At 37.1% G+C, this 19,089-nt stretch overlaps 1 protein-coding gene across 2 annotated transcripts; it reads left to right on the top strand.

The window, feature by feature from the left end:
- The first annotated feature begins 875 nt into the window (after positions 1-875).
- EXTL2 (exostosin like glycosyltransferase 2) lies at positions 876-17,433 on the top strand. Of its 2 annotated transcripts, none has more exons than XM_069478298.1 (5): positions 876-989; positions 3,219-3,297; positions 13,103-13,530; positions 14,156-14,226; positions 16,872-17,433. In XM_069478298.1, the coding sequence occupies exons 2-5, from the start codon at positions 3,293-3,295 to the stop codon at positions 17,358-17,360; spliced, it is 993 nt and encodes a 330-aa protein (XP_069334399.1). In that variant the 5' UTR covers positions 876-989; positions 3,219-3,292; the 3' UTR covers positions 17,361-17,433. The 2 variants fall into 2 exon arrangements, with proteins under 2 accessions (XP_069334399.1, XP_069334400.1); XM_069478299.1 differs by lacking the exon at positions 876-989 and adding an exon at positions 12,694-12,738 and having other exon boundaries at positions 3,283-3,297.
- Positions 17,434-19,089: the final 1,656 nt, after the last annotated feature.

Here is a 19,089-nt window from a genome sequence, read left to right as displayed (position 1 = left end):
CGTGTTCCCGGATGCACTGGTCCCCAGCCTCTACCCTTTCGCCACCGCCCCCCCAACCCCCGATTGGCATTAAATCCTGGTGCGGCAGGTGCAATGCTTAAGACTCTGGGCAACCACGTGCTCTCTTGCCGCCAGTCCGCAGGAAGCGCAAGTGATGCTTTTGCTGGGTAAACTCGATGGGCACCCAAATTCTAGCCCACCCACCAGCCTGTACTGCCACGCAGGAGGCGATCAATCAACGTCTTGCTAAAGAAAGACTGTTAAAGGTGTTATATGAAAGAAGCCCTTTAACAGTAGGTCTTATGAGATCGTGTTTGAATTGAGGTTTGGTTAATGCATTGCTTCCCCTACAATCTCCATCCGCTGAAACCCCCAAACTCTAGAATTCGTACACGTCCCTTTCGCTTCCAGGTCATCCCCGGGGCAGCAGCTGCCGCTATAATTCTTGTCGGAACCTCACTGCCAGCTTCGGGGAAGTGCTGGCAGAAGCTGGCTCGGCGGCGGGACTCAGGGCGTGCGGAGCGCCGAGAGACTAGGCCGGCTGGCCTTTCCCCGGGCCCCCGGGGTCGTTGGAAACACTGCTTCAGGCGCATTTCCGGGAAATTATTTGGGTAAGGTCAGGTGCTCCGTCACGTGAACGATTAAAAGTTGTGACCCTGCGGGAAAAATAGGGAAAAGAAGGACTGGCTTTAGGAGGTCGGCTGGAAACTACAAAACCGAGCTTCTTGGGAATGCCTTTCAGTCTAACAGGAAGTGAAGCGTCACCGAAAGGGAGGGGCGGCCACTGGAGGACCGTCCCCTGCTCCAGGCGCTCACTTTGCGGGCGGCGCTTTTTCCAGGTTGTCAATCCAGCGAATCAGAGGTAGATGCAGGCTGCTTGGTTTAGGAAAAAAACAAAAATGAGCAAGCGAGACGCCCCTTCCGTTTTATGGTAACCACGCTGCAAGCAAATAAATTGGCTAGCCCTACTGCAATCTTCTGCACTCAAGGTAAGGAGACAGCAAAATGCTTGCTCTAGTGTTTAATATTTTTTTTTTGTAGTGAACATATAACCGTGTTTTGTTCTCGTTCTTGGAACTTTGTGTGCGTGTGTGGGGTAGTAATTCGGTGGTTTTATTTTTGAAAATACGTACTTATTCTACCATTTAAAAAAATGTTCATGTTACTAAAAACCTGCTGTGTAAAAACAGCTAGGTTCCAGAAATTAAGTTCTGGGAAGATTATTTTGTCTTTGCCTTTTTAGCATATATTTTATTATTTTAATTTAAACATAGAAATATTTTCAATTAGTAGCATTTACCTTTTTTTAAGGAAGCTTTTATGTTAAGACTTTGAATTTTACTCTACTGCACTGCTGGGGAAACAAACATTAATTGGGTGCAAACTAGGTAGTTTAAAGATAAATATTTCCATGGAAATTGGGTTTTTCTCCCAAACTGCATTATTTCAATATGCTATAACTTGGGGTAGGGGGAAATATATAGAAATAATCAAATTTCAGAACTGATTTCCAGCATTCTCCTAACTCACAAGGTCAGCTGCAATTTGAACCTGTATTTTTGTATTGTGCCTTTGAAAATAAATTTTCTGTTTTATCCAGTATTACTAGAAATCAGAACTTGCTCAGCTGGTTTATGGAAAAACCTACATTAGCCCTTTTCAAACAGTTTTGAAATCCGTTAGAGAAATTGAAGTTTAATTTCAATTACATCAGTTTCCAAAGACTCCCAAATTACCCCACTCCACACCCCCAAAGACATGAGATAGTATATAAGTATTCCCATGAGGATCTTCTTTCAGAAAGTGGCAGTGCTACTTCACGTCTTTCAGTCTTGCATAGTGTAATGACCAAATTCAAAACTAAAGGCATTTTATTTGCAATATAAAAGTGTAGATGGACACTATTTGAATCAGGAAAGGTTTCATGAGTGGAAAATGTTAGACTGTGCCTCACTTCTTTTGTCATCTGGAAATAACGATTGTCCCTTATATGTTAACCTATGTATGTTGCCACATCAAAGTTTGTTTCTTTCATTCACTCAGTAGTCATTTAATGACTATCTACTATGAGCCAGGCTTTGTGCTGGGCACTGGGAGTACAAAGCCAGAAAAGTCAAAGTTCTTTCCCTGGAGGAATTTTACGGAGAGAAGCTGATATAAAGAGAGGGGGGTTGTGACAAGGAAATCAATCCAGTATTTTAAAACTGTGTATGTTTAAGATCTACACAAGGAATGTCCTTGCAGTAGAGAGAAGGGACATCTATTACTCAGTGAGTCTTTCTGTATATACCAAGCCATTCCTTTTGCCCCTACAATAAGTTGTATCATGGAAGAACATGACTTTGGAAAACCAAAAATGATTCTTCAGCTCTATTCACGTGGTCAGTATCTTGCAAGTCCCCAGTGAAATGCAGTGTCTTGAAAGTCTTCAATCAGAATTCTTAATTGCTTTATATAAGATTAAGTGAGTTTATAAGATTATAAAATATATATAGTAATGAGCATTTTTAAACTAATAAATGGATTTTCTACCCTGAACTTTTAAATATTTGTTTATATCATCTCCTACCAATTAATTGCATTAGGTTAGCTATGCAGACTCTATTGGGGGAAAAAAAACCCAGCTGCTGAGACATGTGATTGAGGACTGTGAAAAATGAAAACAGAGAGAATTAAGGGGCAGAAGCTCATCTCCAGCTGTGGTTCTAGCTCCTTTTGGGCAGTAATCAGCAAGCAATAGGAAAGACGCCATCTGTCATTTCTCAGTAATCAACCCTGGAATTTATCTGCAACCTTCTTTTAGACCCCGTGGTTTTTTCAATGCTTGAAATTGAATGCCCTGGGAACTGTTAGTGAAAAAATGAGTTGTAATGGTGGCTAAGACTACTGATACATGTAAATCTAGAAATTGAATAGAAGTGCAAATTGCTAACATGTTCAAGGTTTTGTTCCATGGCCTATATCCTCTGGTTTGTGAGTTTATTCTGCATCTGGACCCTGAAGAGAAAGGCGAAAACAAAAATATAGCAGTGTTAGCATCAACCTATGGGAAGCCATCATCTACCTCTAAATTAATTTTTAAAACATAGAATAGCAAATTTTAATTTTTAAAATATTCAAAGCTTATGGACAATGGCATTAAAAACATTGGTTTTTTAAAAAAATTTCTTGCTGATTAACAAAAGCATCACAGAAAATTCTTTGATTTCCCTTAATAGTGCCAAGAGAGTCTGTTCCTATCAATCACTGAAGCCATAAGGAAAATTTTTATAAAAAATTAAACTTTAACGCAATGAGGTAAGTACCAGTATTTTTTTGGGGGGGAGGGGGGTTGTTTAATTGTGGTAAAATACATATAAAACATATCATCTTAATCATTTTTAAGTATACAATTCAGTAAAGTATTTTCACATTGCTGGGAAATCAATCTCCAAAATTTTTTCATCTTACAAAACTGAAATTTTATATCCCTAAACAACTGTCCATTTCCCCCTACTCTCAGTCCTGGCAACCACCATTCTTTTTTCTGTTTCTATGAATTTGACTGTCATAGATACCTCATTATAAGTAGAATCATACAGTGTTCGTCTTTTGGTGACTGGCCCATTTCATTTAGCATAATGTCCTCAATATTCATCAATGTTGTGGCATGTATCAGAATTCCCTTTATAAGACTGAATAATAATATTCCATTGTATAAACATTTCATATTTTCTGAATGAATTATCCATCAATGGACATTTGAATGGCTTCTGCCTTTTGGCTATTGCAAATAATGCTACAGTTAACATGGATGAAGTACCAGTACTTTTATCTGAGAAAAATTATTTCCTATAGAGGTATTTTTGTTTCCTTGGACACAAAAGTTCTTACTTGAACCAGGGTCTTAGAAAATGCTGTAAGACCTCTCTTAGGTTCACTGGAATAGTAATCCAGGTTATAGAATGAAATCAGTACCTGTAAAGTTGAAATATTCTTGTAGACTAGAACAAAGCTGAAAATAGAGACTATGTAGAAGACAAAGAAAATACAAAGTGGCTCAAGTGTGAGAGTCTGGACTTTGATTCTGACCCACCATTCTTTCTGTGGCTGAGGAAAAATCATTTAATACTGTATTCTTGAGTTCAGCTGTCCTGTCTACAAAATGGATGGATATATTTTATTTCTTTTCTTTCTAAAGATTTGAAACTTGGATTTGAGGTATCGTGTCACATGAAGGGGGAAGAGCTTTGACGACTTTCGACTTTCGTTACTGTTGCTAAGCTCTGTGAAAGCAGGAACTGGGTCTGCCTACTCAGTACCAGCCCTAGTGCCTGATGGTGCTGGGCACACAGTAGGCACCTTCCAATATCTGCTGACATGGATATTGAGACCTTCTCCTAATAAAGTGAAAAAGCTCACATGAATTGGGATTGCTTCCATCTTAGGTTTGATATCTAAAAATAGTTATGTCATAATTCATATATAGGAAATCTGTTTCTGTTAGAGAAGTGATTCTGGAATATGAGTTTATTGCTGAAAACCAATAATGCGTAAAAGGGAAAGGGTTACATAGAATATTCCAGGGATCTGTTGCCTAACAAAATAGGGTGTCAAATGAGAAGCTTCAGTATCTGGAATGGCAAAAGTAAAATATTTGCAGATGTACTTGGTTTCTTTTTGACCCATTTCTGGAACTAATTTTGCATGGCACTGTACTGAGCTAAAAATGCTTTTCTATTTCTAGGCTTTCTTCTTAGGATGCATTGACTCCTTGGATCCTATGAGTCATGGATGTTCCTCTTAGGGATAAGTCCACTCTTACTTCTGCCCTAATATATGTCCATTGGATTGGTCATCTCCAAACTTATTATCAACATCATCATCATCATCAATAGCTACAATTAATTGACAATTTCAGGAGAAAGGTGCAAGGCTAGAAAGAATGTTTATCTAGTAGAATTCAGGCCTGTGCATTTTGAAAGTAGACAGGGCCTCATTGTCTGTTTCAGTAACAAATGGCTATATTGAAGGAGGCAGACGATGCTTTAAAAAGACTCTACATAATATTTACATGTTATTTCCCTGTAAATCAATGATAATAAAGCAAACTGTCATTAATTGATACTAGCTGCCTGAAGCAGTGTTGAGAAGGAATCCTTTGTTTAGGAAAGGAAAGAGGAAAACTAAAAAATGCCCGGACTGATGAGCACCTTTTGCCATGGAAAAGGGGGTAGGATTGAGGAGGGAAATAGAGACACAGGCACTTAGTGTCTGATATCCCTGTTTTAAATGCTGCCTTTGTTCATTCTAATCTGATTGACCTCTAAAGAAATGGCTCACTCAACCTGTTTGCCAGGAGGAGGACTTGATATTTAATGTAATCAGTACAGAGATGCTTTCCTCACAGCGTAGAGTGAGACATGACATGTTGCAGCAGCATCTATCTATTCAACTGTGATATTGAAGTCCATTTCTCAATATGTTTTAGCAATTCTGTTGCAGAGCCATAGTCTCAAAAATGTACTAAGGGCAGGACCAGGCCTTCTAAATAACAGGGCTTAAATTGGCTATCAACAATCATATATATGTGTAGCCAGTTATATTGTCAATAGAAAAGATGGATCGATTTAACCCTAATAGCTAGTCTATAACACAGTCGATCCAGATTGTAGTCATCTAAATGATCCATTCATATCACTGTATAATTGGTCATAAGCACAGCAAGATCACAAGATGAATCTGTGATACTACATGGAATCTTTTATTATTACTATAAATCTATTTCTATTCCTGCCTTTCCTACTTTATTTTTTATTAGCACAAAATAATTTAAATTATTTTAATGTATTGAGACTTGTGAAAAAAGTAACAGGAGTTAAGAAGAACCTTATAAGAGTAGATGGGCTCTTTAGAAAAAAAAGGGAAGAGAAATCATTTAGGAGGCAGAAGATAGAATTGGTAGAAGATGAGAAGAGCTGTATGGTATTTCTAAAATAGCAGTGAAAAGAATGAATTTCCTGAGTGTGGGTAAAATCCTAAAGTCAAAAACTCTTCCCAGAATACTATATAGCACCTGGAAAAAACTTATGAAGAAAAGTGCCCTTTCATGTTCTATTTCTGGCATTTTGTATTTTACAATGAAGTAAATTCTAGTTTGTGCTGCTTAAAATGTTAATGGAAAATGCTTACTATGGGCAGTACTGAACTGATTTGGTCAGTGTGCTGACTTCATTTTCTTTTTCTGCTGGATGGTCCTGTAGTCTATAGTTTTTGTCACTTTGTGAACCCAAACTAAATTTTCATTTCCCAACTAGGTAAGACTATTTGTCTGTTTAAATCATGTGTGCTGTGTGCCAGATTAAGCTTCTGGTCACCCTTAAACCATTGAACCTCCTAAACCTCCTTGGAGAAATTCACAAGATTAATATTATCTAGCAAATGATGATTTTCCCCCAAGGAAAATCAACTCATTCACCAGGAACTTCCATAGAAACAGGGATGTTCAAAGACATTTTACTGCAGAACATCTTAGAAAAGATGTGAAAAAAATCAGAGATCTGGACATCTTTTATTTATCAAGTAACTTGGCCACAGAACTGAAAGTAGAAAGATAGCCTGTGTAGTCTGTGCTTGAGGTCACATTCCATGACTTGCTCTTCTAGTCACCAGTTGGGTGGTGACCCAGGTCTTTTATATAGGGAAAGGTTTCTTAGGTACTGTCTAGTCTCAATTCAGCCTTAATTTGCATTTAATTTGAATTTATTCTGTTAAAGTTTCAGGCATCCATTGAAGTTCAGGACAATTTAAACATAAATATCCTCATTCCATTCAGGTACAAAGAGTTGTGAGCACAAAAAAAGGGTCAAACACTTTTCTGGAGTATAAAGACTGGCAAAAACTGCCCTCAAGATACATTTGGCATAGTCGATAGTTGTAATACCTGAAAATAAGGGCCAGTAGCACTATATTCAGAGTTCCCTGGAACACTGAGGATGGAAAGTGGTGAGGGAAGCATTCACAGGGGAGGTGATATCTGAAAGAGACTTGAGGGGCAGGGAATAGGATTTTGTTAGATATAGAGAAGGAAGGGCTTTATGGGGAGAGAACATGTACTGATACATCATGATCAGCTCACCGTAGGTACCATTGAGGGGAAAGTCCTTTTGGAATTTGGCACCACATTCTCCTGTACCTCAGTTTGAACAATGTCTGTCATCTGCAGCCATAAACCTGGCCAGAAACTGCTCATCTATCATATGGCTGTCTCTTCCAGTTCTCCAAGTGCATGTTCTTAGGAGAAAAGCCTAGGTTCTGAATCGGTCCCTGCATTCCACTTTGTGAAGATTTTATCTCTTGGCAGCTAAGGGCCTTTTCTGAATATCTATATTCTATAATCATCAGTTTGTAGGCAAGTACATATTCTGCAGGATGAGCCAGGGGAGACACAATCTGTATGGTATGAGGCAAGTCTCGTAGTGAAATAGCAGAATAGTTATCGTTCTTCTACCATCTGTGGCATCAAAATAAAAATGACAGCTTCTCATTGTACAGCACCAAACTGCTCATTCCTTTTCTACCTTATGAGTCAGAAGACAAACTAATTTTTGTTCGTGCTGTGCTGTGGCATATTTGTTTTCAGCTTCTCTCTGGGTAGTTGTTGCTTTTCCAGTCGGAAGGAATAGCCCTGAAAAAAGAATTCTTCAACAGTATTGCTTCTAGGGAACATGGATAGATGATATAGTAAATAACTGGATAGTGAGTCTTTGAAAATTCAGATTGCCTGGTCCATTTAAAGACATACATAAAAGAATTTGTACTGTTGTTTAATAGACTATGTATTACTTTCTTACTCTTATGTCCACATTTAACAAAATTTCTTATAGTTTCAGATAATGCTCTTTCCAAAGCTACTTCAGTTCTCAGATATTTAAACATTCCTGACATTATGACCTAGCAATTCCACTCCTAGGTATACTCTCGAAAGAAATGAATACATATGTTCACATAAAAACTTGTGCACAAATGTTCATAGCAGCATTATTCATAATAGCCGAAATATGGGAACAACCCAGATGTCCAGCAACTGATGAACAGATAAACAAAATGTGGTTTATCTGTACAATGGAATGTTATTTGGCAATAAGAAAATGTGGTACTGATATATGCCTCATGATATAGACAACACAGATGAACAACCTTGAAAACATTATGCCCAGTGAAAGAAACCAGACGTAAAGGCCATATATTGTATGATTTCATTCATATGAAATGTTCAGAATAGCCAAATCCTTGAGATAAAGTAAACTAGGGGTTACCTGGGGCTGGAACGGAGGTTTAGGGTTTGGGGAAGTAGAAATCGGGAGTGACTGCTAATGGGTCTGGGGCTTCTTTTTGGGGTGTTGAAAATGTTTTAAAATGAAGTTGTGATGGTTGCAAAACTTTATATTAAAAGTGACTGAACTGTGTACTTTAAATGGGTGAATTTTATGGTATGTGAACTCTGAGTAAAGCTATTTTTAAAAATCTCCAACAAAACAAGTATGAATTTTATATTATTATTATTTTACAGGTAACTTAGTGACAGTCTTGTGTATTAATTTTTTGATAACATCCTTACAGAGTTTACCATAAGGAAGTGGAAAGAGTCATGGACTATGCCATCAGATCTAGATTCTTGCCCTGGCTCTGCTGCTGATTAGCCACATGCAGCTGCATGACCTTAGGCAAGTTCCTCCTCCCTGGACCTTTGGTTCTTTATCTGTGAAACAAGGAAATTGGCTTAGGAGGGCTCTGAGGGCCCTTTCAGCTCTCTAGGTTTATGTGTATGTGCCATGAGATATGTAATTATTGCGGCAGTTTTAGAGACGTGGCTTTGTCCCTTATTGTTTGAGGATAATCAATAGTGGTGGGTTTTTCAGAGACCTTCTCACTAGAGTCCTCATCATGTTCAAGTGTGTCTTAATAGACAACTTATACATGGAGCAGGGTTTCTCAACCTTGGCATTCTTGGCATGTCAGGCCAGACAATTCTTTGCTGTGGGGGGCTGTCTTGTGCGTTGTGAGATGTTTAGCAGCATCCCTGACATCTACGCACTAGACACCAATGGTATCTCCCTTCCAATTGTGAAAATCAAAAATGTCTCCAGACTTTGCCCAGTGTCCCCTGGAGGGCAAAATTGTCCCTGGTCGAAAACCCCTGATATGGAGGATGCTTGAATAACAATATACCAAAATATCAAAAAGATGTGTTCTCTACCTATGTAAAACTCTACTAAATTAATAGGCACAAAAAATCATTCAAGGAATTTTTGAAGAGGAAGGATTTTTCTGTTTTGATGACATTTACCGTGTTTATCAAAGTTATATTTAATCTTCGGGGAGAGTGACAGAAAGGGAATAGACTAAGCTGTTAGAGCCTTTTTGGAATGAGGCAGGGCATCAGTAAAGATATATAGACTTAATTTTAAAAGGAATAACCAAAACCTGAAGCAAAAGTTAGGAATTGAGGGCGAGAGAAGTAGGAGGTGCCTACATTTACTTCTTGGTTCTTCCCAAGTGAGACATAGGTCATCCAGATGTGTTCTTTCTCCTATCTCCTGTTCAAAGCTCAAAGCTGTGAATTAGATGATGGGTTTGGAACTTTCTCTAGGACAAAACAGAAGAAAGCTATAAACTGTGAAATCCATATAGCCATGAAGTCATCATTACCCTCCAAACTGTACTGACGCTGTTTCTAATGGGCGTACAACAGAGTTCTAGACTTTATTTTCAAAGTACAGTGTGCCACTTGCACTGCAATCTGTAAAGTCCTTGCTCTTCTGGCTTTTGTATGCAAGCTAAAAAATTTACATAATTTTATTGGGCTGCATTCTTTAATAAATACCACATGAAATATTTACACTGTGTTTCTAAGGATATAAATTATTCATATCTCCTGAAACCTTTCTGATACAGGTAAAATGGGGGATTAGAAGCTATCTGAAAGAGGAAATTTCTCTGATGGGCCCAGGGGATAAACTCCTACTTAAAAGTATAGATGAAACTGAAGCAGTCATTCATGAGTATCAACAGTATATATTTATAGTAAGCTATAGTAATTAACTTTCATTACTCTTTCTGGACTAAAACTTCCAGATAATAAGTTATTAGTGCCTACTTTAGAGACTAGAAATAGTTCTATGTTAAGTTTTATAATATGCTATTCCTACTCAGCAGCAGAAAATGAGTATGAAGACCTCAATCATGGTATACTTTAACACAGTTGTCAAAGTGATTCTTTACTCTGAGTGCTTGTACCTGGCCATATTTATGTAAAACTGAAATATGTTTTATGGGACCTGCTTTTGATTCAATATTAAAAGGATTTTCAAGGACTTTGAACCAAGATTATTAATTCATAATGGCTTGTCTTTGGTTGACTACATTAACAGTAGGTGTTATTTTAGTAAGAGGGTACATAAAATGAAAACATTGTACTCTAAAGCCTTAAATTACTGTCCTTGAAAAATAATCATGGTAAAGCTGAGGTTACTTTGAAAATAATTCATTTTATTCATATTTTAAGAATGAGGTCATGATAGAAGAGGAAACACAAAATTGCTCTTCTTAATAGAACAAACTACAGAGAAGGTCTAGAACAAATACCCTTGAAAGCTCTCTGAAAAGCTTACCATTAGGTAGCATTGCTTTTCAGATCTGGACTATTGAAAAGTGAGAGCTGCTGAATGGCAATGACCTTTCCCTGTCCTTGTGAATGAGCTCTTCCTTTGCTTGCATGTGGCCTCAGCACACTGTCATATCATAGAGTGTATGCCCCTGTCCTCAGAATTCTCCATTCTCCTAAACTTCAAAGGAAGATGTTAAAGATGTGGCCTATATGGTCTTTCTATGTCCTTGAACTATATAGAGAGAAAACTTTCTGCAATTATAAAACATACCTCACGATGTGAAACAAGGTCCTGGGAACATGTTGGTCACTAACCCAACCACTGCCAAGTCTCCTCAGTAAAAAACATAAAAGGTTGATTAGACATCATTTGGAAAGTAAAGTGAAATTTAGTTTGGAATATAATATTTTATTAGCCAGGAAGATTTAGACTACAGTCTTAGGATTGCCTGTGGAATGACAACTTAGCTGTAATTGCCTAACTTCAACCAAAGGAAATGAAATCAAGAGCTTAGATATTTCTGTGTATGTATATACACGGTGTACTTTTCCAAGAGATGGGAAGACCAAAAATAAAATGTACAGAGGCAGCATTATACCAAGAAGGACAGTGACAGTGGCTCTTTATACTGGCTTACCATACCTGTAGTTAGCAGTGAGAAATTTTTTCCAGCTTTATTGTATTTGTCTGTATTAAGCCATAGACGAGAGTATCTGTTTATCATATAGCCTAAGAAGAGAAATTGTATCAAAAGTGGTAAGACAGAATAGACCATGGATCAATTAAAGCCCTCAAGAATAATATGCATTATGCTTATCACATTCTTATTTCATTCTTTCTAAGAAATCTATTTTTTTCTTAAAGCCATTTTAAATATGTTGTTTAGAAACTCCTGGTTGATTTTTGTTTCCAGTCTTTTTATAAGTAAATTTCTTCAAATGGTTCATTTTCCTCATTTCTGGCTTTTCTGCTTGAGTAGAGTAGTAGAATAGACCCAGGATATGCTGAAATGGATATGAAGACTAAGTTGACAAATTACAAAATAAGGACCTACCTAAAAGGTTTATGGAGGCTTGTGGAAGAGTTAGTAGTCTGGAATCAGAAGCACAAATAGCAGAAGAATAAAAGACAGAAACAATTGAAAGACAACAGTGCTATAGTAGGAGGCAGCAAGCGAGGAAATGAAATTTTATTGGAAGCCAGGGAGTCAAGAATTGTAGGTCTCTGTAAAGCTGTATGTGAGATTTAACCTTTTGTCATATAAGTGAGAGATTTGATTATACAAAAATTTTTGACCAGTGAATATCTAGGCCATACCTATCAATTATTTGTTCACTACTATTCTGCAGCCATCTCTGCAAAATCCTTTAGGTGTAGTAAGGAAGATGGGAGATTACATATCTGATAATAATGCCTATGATCTGTACTGTGAGAGAGGAAACTTTGGAAACTCAGGAGCCTACCCTCTGTTCAACCTGGATTTGAATCCAGGAAGTACAGCCCATAATAATGAACAGCCTGGGGTCTGGGGGCAGATTTTCCTGATGGACATCCTAGCTCCATTACTTACAATATTTAGTAATTTTGGGATTGTTATTTAATCTCTGTAAGCATCTAAACTATTCAATGGGAATAACAATAGTAAAGGATAAATTAGATCCTGTCACACTCCTGATTAACACCTTCCAGTGGCCTCCCATCTGACTTAGAATAAAATGTATACTCCTTATTGAGACTAACAGGGCCCCTCGTGATCTGGTCCTTGTTTATCACATCATTCTGATTTATTGTCTTCAATTATCTTTTAAATTTGTTTATTTGTTTCTCTCTCTCCCTAATCATCTCCTCTGCTACTAACAGCAAACATTTTGTCTGTCTCAGTAAATGCTGTATCCACAGAACTAGAACACTCCCTGGCACAAAGTAAGTGCTCTGTAACGATCTGTTGAATGAATAAGTACATACTATGGCATATCAAGCACATAATACAGGGCCTGTTAAGTAATAAACTCACGATAGTTGTTTGCCGCTTTATGTCTTCCAGTTCTGCATATGATTTTATTTGGAAATAAGTTAGCTGCCACCAAATGTAAGTTTAAAGTTAGTGTTTTACTAAGGGAAATACAATCTCATTTAAAAATAATCTCAGTTCCAGATTTTAGTGATAAAATGACAGAAAATTTTAAAATGCTTAATTCTTAATGCTTAATTCTTCTAATTTGGTACATATAAGATTGTTGTCTGCAACTGCAAAACAAGCAAGACCAGAAGGGAGGGACTATTAGACTATACTTTTTATCTCTTGGGCCAAATCATCTTAGCAAAGAGGAAGGGAGAACTGAATTTGAATCAACTAAAATAAGATTGATCTCTCTCCTCATTGAAAAACCATAAAAGCACAGTGACTAGTAAGAAGGCTGACATTCCGTATTTCATTTCCATTTCTACTCTAGGTGTTGCCACATCTGCAAACTTCCTGGGAGAGTAATGGGGATCCGAGTGCTTCGTTTCTCTCTGGTGGTCATCCTCGTGTTACTCCTCGTAGCCGGCGCTTTGACTACTTTACTTCCTAATATCAAAGAAGACAAGATGCTCATGTTGCGTAGGGACATAAAATCCCAGGGCAAGTCCACGCTGGATTCCTTTACCCTCATAATGCAGACGTATAACAGAACAGATCTCTTATTGAGACTTTTAAATCATTATCAGGCAGTACCTCATCTGCACAAAGTGATCGTGGTGTGGAACAATATTGGGGAGAAGGGACCAGATGAGTTATGGAATTCTCTGGGGCCTCACCCTGTCCCCGTGATCTTCAAACAACAGACAGCAAACAGAATGAGAAATCGACTCCAGGTCTTCCCTGAACTGGAAACCAATGGTGAGTAGCAGCTGGGTTCTTAGCCTAGAAGGGCTGCAGCTGACCAGGGCTGGGGTGAGTATGCAGATTTCTACTTAACTCTCTGGAGAAAAATGGGGGGAAGTTAATCATAAGAAAGCACTTTGAAAAGCTTGAGGGGCAATTTCCAATATGTCAAGAAACAGTTTCCTGGAAAGGAAATCACATACATCTTGCAACAATGACAAAGAGGTTAATATTGTGAAAAAGGATGTGCTGTAAGTACATGTTACTGCATCACACCAAGTAGTAAGATGCCATTTAGCTTATGCTTAATATATTTTTGCCACTCCCCTTTTCCTCCCATTCGTAGCAGTTTCACGAGGTTGTAATTTGCTTAAAAGAATCTTTATTTACATATAAGTTTTTAGTAGTTTCTAGGGTGATGGATGCTACATGTTTATTTCCCCCTCAGGCAGTTATAAAATCAATTACAATTCAAAAAAAAAATATCTACGGGGTAAATCTTTCCAAGCTTACATTTCTTATTTACTAATTTGGTTAGAAAATACTTCATTTGAGTGATCTATATGGACACTATAGTATCTTACTAGTTTTGTTTTCTTTTCCAAACTGTTCAGTTTAATTTTTTTTCCTTTCATTTCAGCGGTGTTAATGGTAGACGATGACACACTCATTAGCGCCCAGGACCTTGTTTTTGCTTTCTCAGTTTGGCAGGTAATGTTGCTATCTCCTTTATGAATCCTTCTGTATAAAATCTTATCTAGTGCTTAGCTAGGGCAACATGGTTTAATGTGAGAGTTACCCAAAACAGTGTAGACAATATTTATCTAAAAGACAGATGAATTTGTTCTAGGCTAATGAAGATTTCCTGAGCTTAATTAAGCCATCCTGAAAGTTATGTTATCTTTTATCTATATTTAATTTATATTTTTGTGTGTTAGGAGAAGAGCTAGAATTATCTTCCAGAGAACAGTTAGGAAATGATCTGGTACAGCAAAAACTAGAATGCAGAGATATTTTCCACAGGCCACAGATGTGTCTCAAAGGAGAAATGTGTTTCTATATTCATATTGTATATAACTTTTTATAAAAGAAAGCATTTATTACCTCCACAAAATTTAATCATGATTCTGAGACCATTGATTGCTAAGAAATTCTGCAGTAATCATTCTACATGCACCATTGTAGTGGCAAGTTTTTTGTTTTGTTTTTTTCTAAATTCTAATTTGAATAAACAGGCATAAATTGCTCACTATCCTATAAAAGCAGCTCTTTCCTATTGAATAGGTGTTCATAACAGCTGACTTTTACAAGTTTCTCTCTATTTCGTGAAACCAGAACTGCACACAAATACTCTGAAGCCCTGTCAAATAATTAAACGCTGCTACCCAATAAACGGTCTAATTTGCACTATAGCAACTTTTTTAATTAGCTACTTGGGATATAACAGCATCCGATAGTAATAGTAAGGGCTCACAATACTCTGTAGATATCAGCATTTTAAAAACTTCAGTTTCTAACTTCATGCCTAGTGTACTGATCTACAAATTGAAAATTTTCCATATCAGCAGTTTTTTCCATCCCAGTAAATAAAAGCTTCTCAGGCAAAAAGTTCTAATGTAATACTTCAGCTGTGAGATTTCTATTTAAAGTGAAAAAATCAATTTATCCAAAATGTAAACGGGGGATGCAGAATACAGGGACTATGGTTAATTAGAATAGTAATTAAAGATGTATTAATATGATTTTTGAATTTATGTATAAAAATATCAAAACCAATCTTAATTCATTGAACAAGATGATCTAACTCCTTAAATTCAGTCCGACCCATACCCTGCATCGTGTAATGACTTGGGGTTTGTACGTAAGCAAGCAAAACGGGAGTAGACGTCCACCTTTGCCTTTGTGCTGGCCCATGACCTTCACTTTCTGTGCTTTCCCTTTTCTCCTCTAGCCATCTGTGACGTTTCTTTCCTTCTCCTAGACTGTGTAAATGGCACATCTTCCCTGAAGCCACCCAGCCTTTTTCCCCCATCCCTTGACCTTCCTCTTGGCCTCCCAGCAACACAGTTGTCCTTTTATCCTCAGTGTTCCCATCAGATTTATGTAGGTACATTTACAATTTCCTCTCAGTATTGTAATTCCTTTTTCACATATCCCTATCCTACTCTAGACTATGAGTTCTTTTACATGGAGTGTAACTCAGTCTAATTTGTGTGTGTGTGGAGGGCTGTGCGTGTCCCTAGTTCAGTGTCTATTCAATAAATGAACAAAACTCAAATTATTTATGAGAGCGAATTAAACTTTTCAACCCGGTAAGTCCTTACCTCTTTCCCATGCTTCAGTGTTTTTCTTTTGTTTGCTGATTGTTGTTTTATTTTTAGTCAATCTACGCTTAATATTATTGTATTTTGCTACCATCTCTTCCTTCTTCAAAGATACTGACACATCACTCTCACACATATATAATTTTGTATTTATATGTATTTATATGATCTCCTATTTTTAAAAAAGAAATGCCCAATTTTTAAAAGGATAAAATATAATATTGTTTAAAATCAAAAGTGACTTTTAAGAACATTGAAATCAACATGGAAAACAGTAAAATCATACATGTAAGCCAGGCACCGTGGCTCACACCTGTAATCCCAGTGACTCAGGGGACTGAGGCAGGAGGATCTCTCGAGGACAGGAGTTTGAGACCAGCCTGGGCAAAACAGTGAGACCCCCATATTTAAAAAAGTAAGAAAAATTAGCTGAGTGTTTTTCAGGCCTGTGGTCCCGGCTACTGGGGAGGCTGGGGCAGGAGGATCGCATGAGCCCAGGAGTTTAAGGTTACAGTGAGCTACTATTGTGTCACTGCACTCCAGCCTAGACAACAGAGTGAGACCTGTCTCTAAAAAAATAAAAAATAAAAATCATACATGTAGATCCATAATTTTAAATATTCCTAAGAGATCAGAACAGTTTTTCAAAATAACCACATTATATCTTACTTCCTGCATTAAATAGCATATCAGGTAGTCAACTTTTCTTGCCCAAATTCCAGTAATCAAAGAGTCTAGTTCTTCAAAATTTGCTATTTGTTAATATCAGATAATGTTTGAATTAGAAGAATATTTGTGAGTTTAGAAAATTTGTTTTCAGAGAGATTTGGATTGTGATGGAATTTGATCAGTAAACCTATCAGGATACAGATTTATGAAGTTGCCTGGAATTAGATGAAATTGAGATATAGAAACCAGAAATAAGGAAAAGTTGACAAATTAGTTCGTTCTCTCATCATAAGTCATTGCCTTTTTTACTGTGTCTTCTCTAAAGAAATGCCACACTTAATTTTTCTCTCTCCCTCTTTTCAGCAATTTCCTGATCAAATTGTAGGATTTGTTCCTAGAAAGCATGTCTCTACTTCATCAGGCATCTACAGTTATGGAGGTTTTGAACTACAAACACCAGGTTTTGGAAATGGTGACCAGTACTCTATGGTGCTGATTGGAGCCTCATTCTTCAGTAGCAAATATCTTGAACTTTTTCAGAGGCAACCTGCAGCGGTCCATGCTTTGATAGATGAAACTCAAAACTGTGATGATATTGCCATGAATTTTATCATTGCTAAGCATATTGGGAAGACTTCAGGGATATTTGTGAAACCTGTAAACATGGGCAATTTGGAAAAAGAAAGCAACAGTGGCTATTCTGGAATGTGGCATCGAGCTGAGCACTTTCTGCAGAGGTCTTATTGTATAAATAAGCTTGTTAATATCTATGATAGCATGCCCTTAAAGTACTCCAACATTATGATTTCCCAGTTTGGTTTTCCATATGCCAACCACAAAAGTAAAATGTAAAAGTAAAACAAACAAAAACAAACCTGAAAACTGCTTGGTATTTGAGTAGCTTCTCCGTGCTATGTATTTTTTTTTTTTTTTTTAAGCAACATCATGAAATTTTATCTACTCCAGAAGTCTCTACAGTAGAAAAAAAGTACTGCACATCTGGGATATAAAATTCACAATAACTTCACAAACAAGAAGCCAATCTTATCCAGATAAGATTGATAAGAAAATGACTTCTTACTGGGCGTTTTCATTCACAGATAATAACTCCTCGGTCAGAGATTTTATTGTTTACATTCTGAGACTGTTCTACGATTTCTTTGATTCCTGGCATTTGCCTTAAGGACCTACAGCAAGCTGTTTCCAGGATCAGAAACTCAAGAGAGGCATTTCTGCACTTTTTCACTAAAGGTTGATTGTTCTAATTTGAAGCCTGACATGCCCCTTTGGCAAAAGCCTGTGTTGTAGGGAGAAGCCATGTGAAAATAGTTTCAGTCCCGTGTGAAAAGAAGAGGAAAATTTGCAGCTACCAGTGCTTTTTTTTGTGGCCCTTCCAAGCAACTCTTCCAAGACTTAGTAGCCCAGCATGGTTTTGATGCAACTGTCAGTACTTTTATTTTTGTTGATAAGTCTGTTGTGACTGGGAGGGTTAATTTTAGTTAGCTAAAGGGCGTCTAGTTGCTTGATTTTTGTGAACACTTACTGCATGGAGCACAAAACAACGCAGCCTATGTTTCTTTTATGCAGCTTATATGCAGCAAGGAGTAAATGTGTTACTAGATTCAGGTAGTGTACTTTGTCACTGAATCTGACCTTGAGAACTCACATTAATTCTTATATTTTATGTAAAGTATGTGTTATTTAAGAAACATGTATAAAAAACTTCTGAAAGAATGAATAGGTAGGAACTGGCAGAAGTTAAAATCCTTAGTATCAAAAGATGTTTATTGTTAGAACATAGATTATCTATCTTATGGATTCTAAAAAGTTGTGTGTAATACACTTGCATTCAGAACTTTTTTTTTCCCCCCAAAAAGATACAGGGAAAAATAAGAACTGAATCATAGCAGAGGAATTCTATAGGGAGTCTGCATCAGTTAATTGTTTACATTGCCCATTCTCTGTTATGTGAGTTAGTATCTGTGTTCCACCCATTGTCTGTGTTTAGTGCTACCGGTGGCAAGGAATTCTTAATTAGGCCTTTTCTACTGCCTTTTCTTCCTTCTCCTCCTCCTCTTCCTTCTTACATAATGCCAGTATATTCTCAAAATTGCAAAGCTGTGAGGATATTAAAATAACCATGGTTAATATTCCAGTAATGAGGTCTTTGTGCAGTTAGTTCAGTGTATGTTGTTTCTTCACATTGGAGTATGTATGTGTCTTAATGCAGTCAGATTGGGAAAAAAAACTACAAAAGAAATTGTAACCTTACTAAAAATCAATAATGTCAATTATCTGCTTTGTCCAACCTTGGTAGTGCTTTCTTGCCTTTTGGGATTCCACTAATAGAATAAACTTTTACCATCCATGTGTTCTATGTTAATTAAGTAGACTCATATTTTCGTGGTCAGTGTTTCCACAAATTTCTGCATACAATAATATATTGCTGAGAATAAGGTAGAGATATTAACCACATTCCCCATGGGAAAATTTTCCATTAGGAAAATATTCACAGATTTCATTTCCCATCTTGTGTTTTTAAACTTAAGTATCACATAAGTTTATCATATGTTTCAGATGT

This window comes from Eulemur rufifrons, chromosome 8 (genome assembly GCF_041146395.1).
Source record: "Eulemur rufifrons isolate Redbay chromosome 8, OSU_ERuf_1, whole genome shotgun sequence".
NCBI lineage: Eukaryota > Metazoa > Chordata > Mammalia > Primates > Lemuridae > Eulemur > Eulemur rufifrons.
Note: the sequence above shows the minus strand (reverse complement) of the source record. Positions and strands in the feature narration are given on the sequence as shown.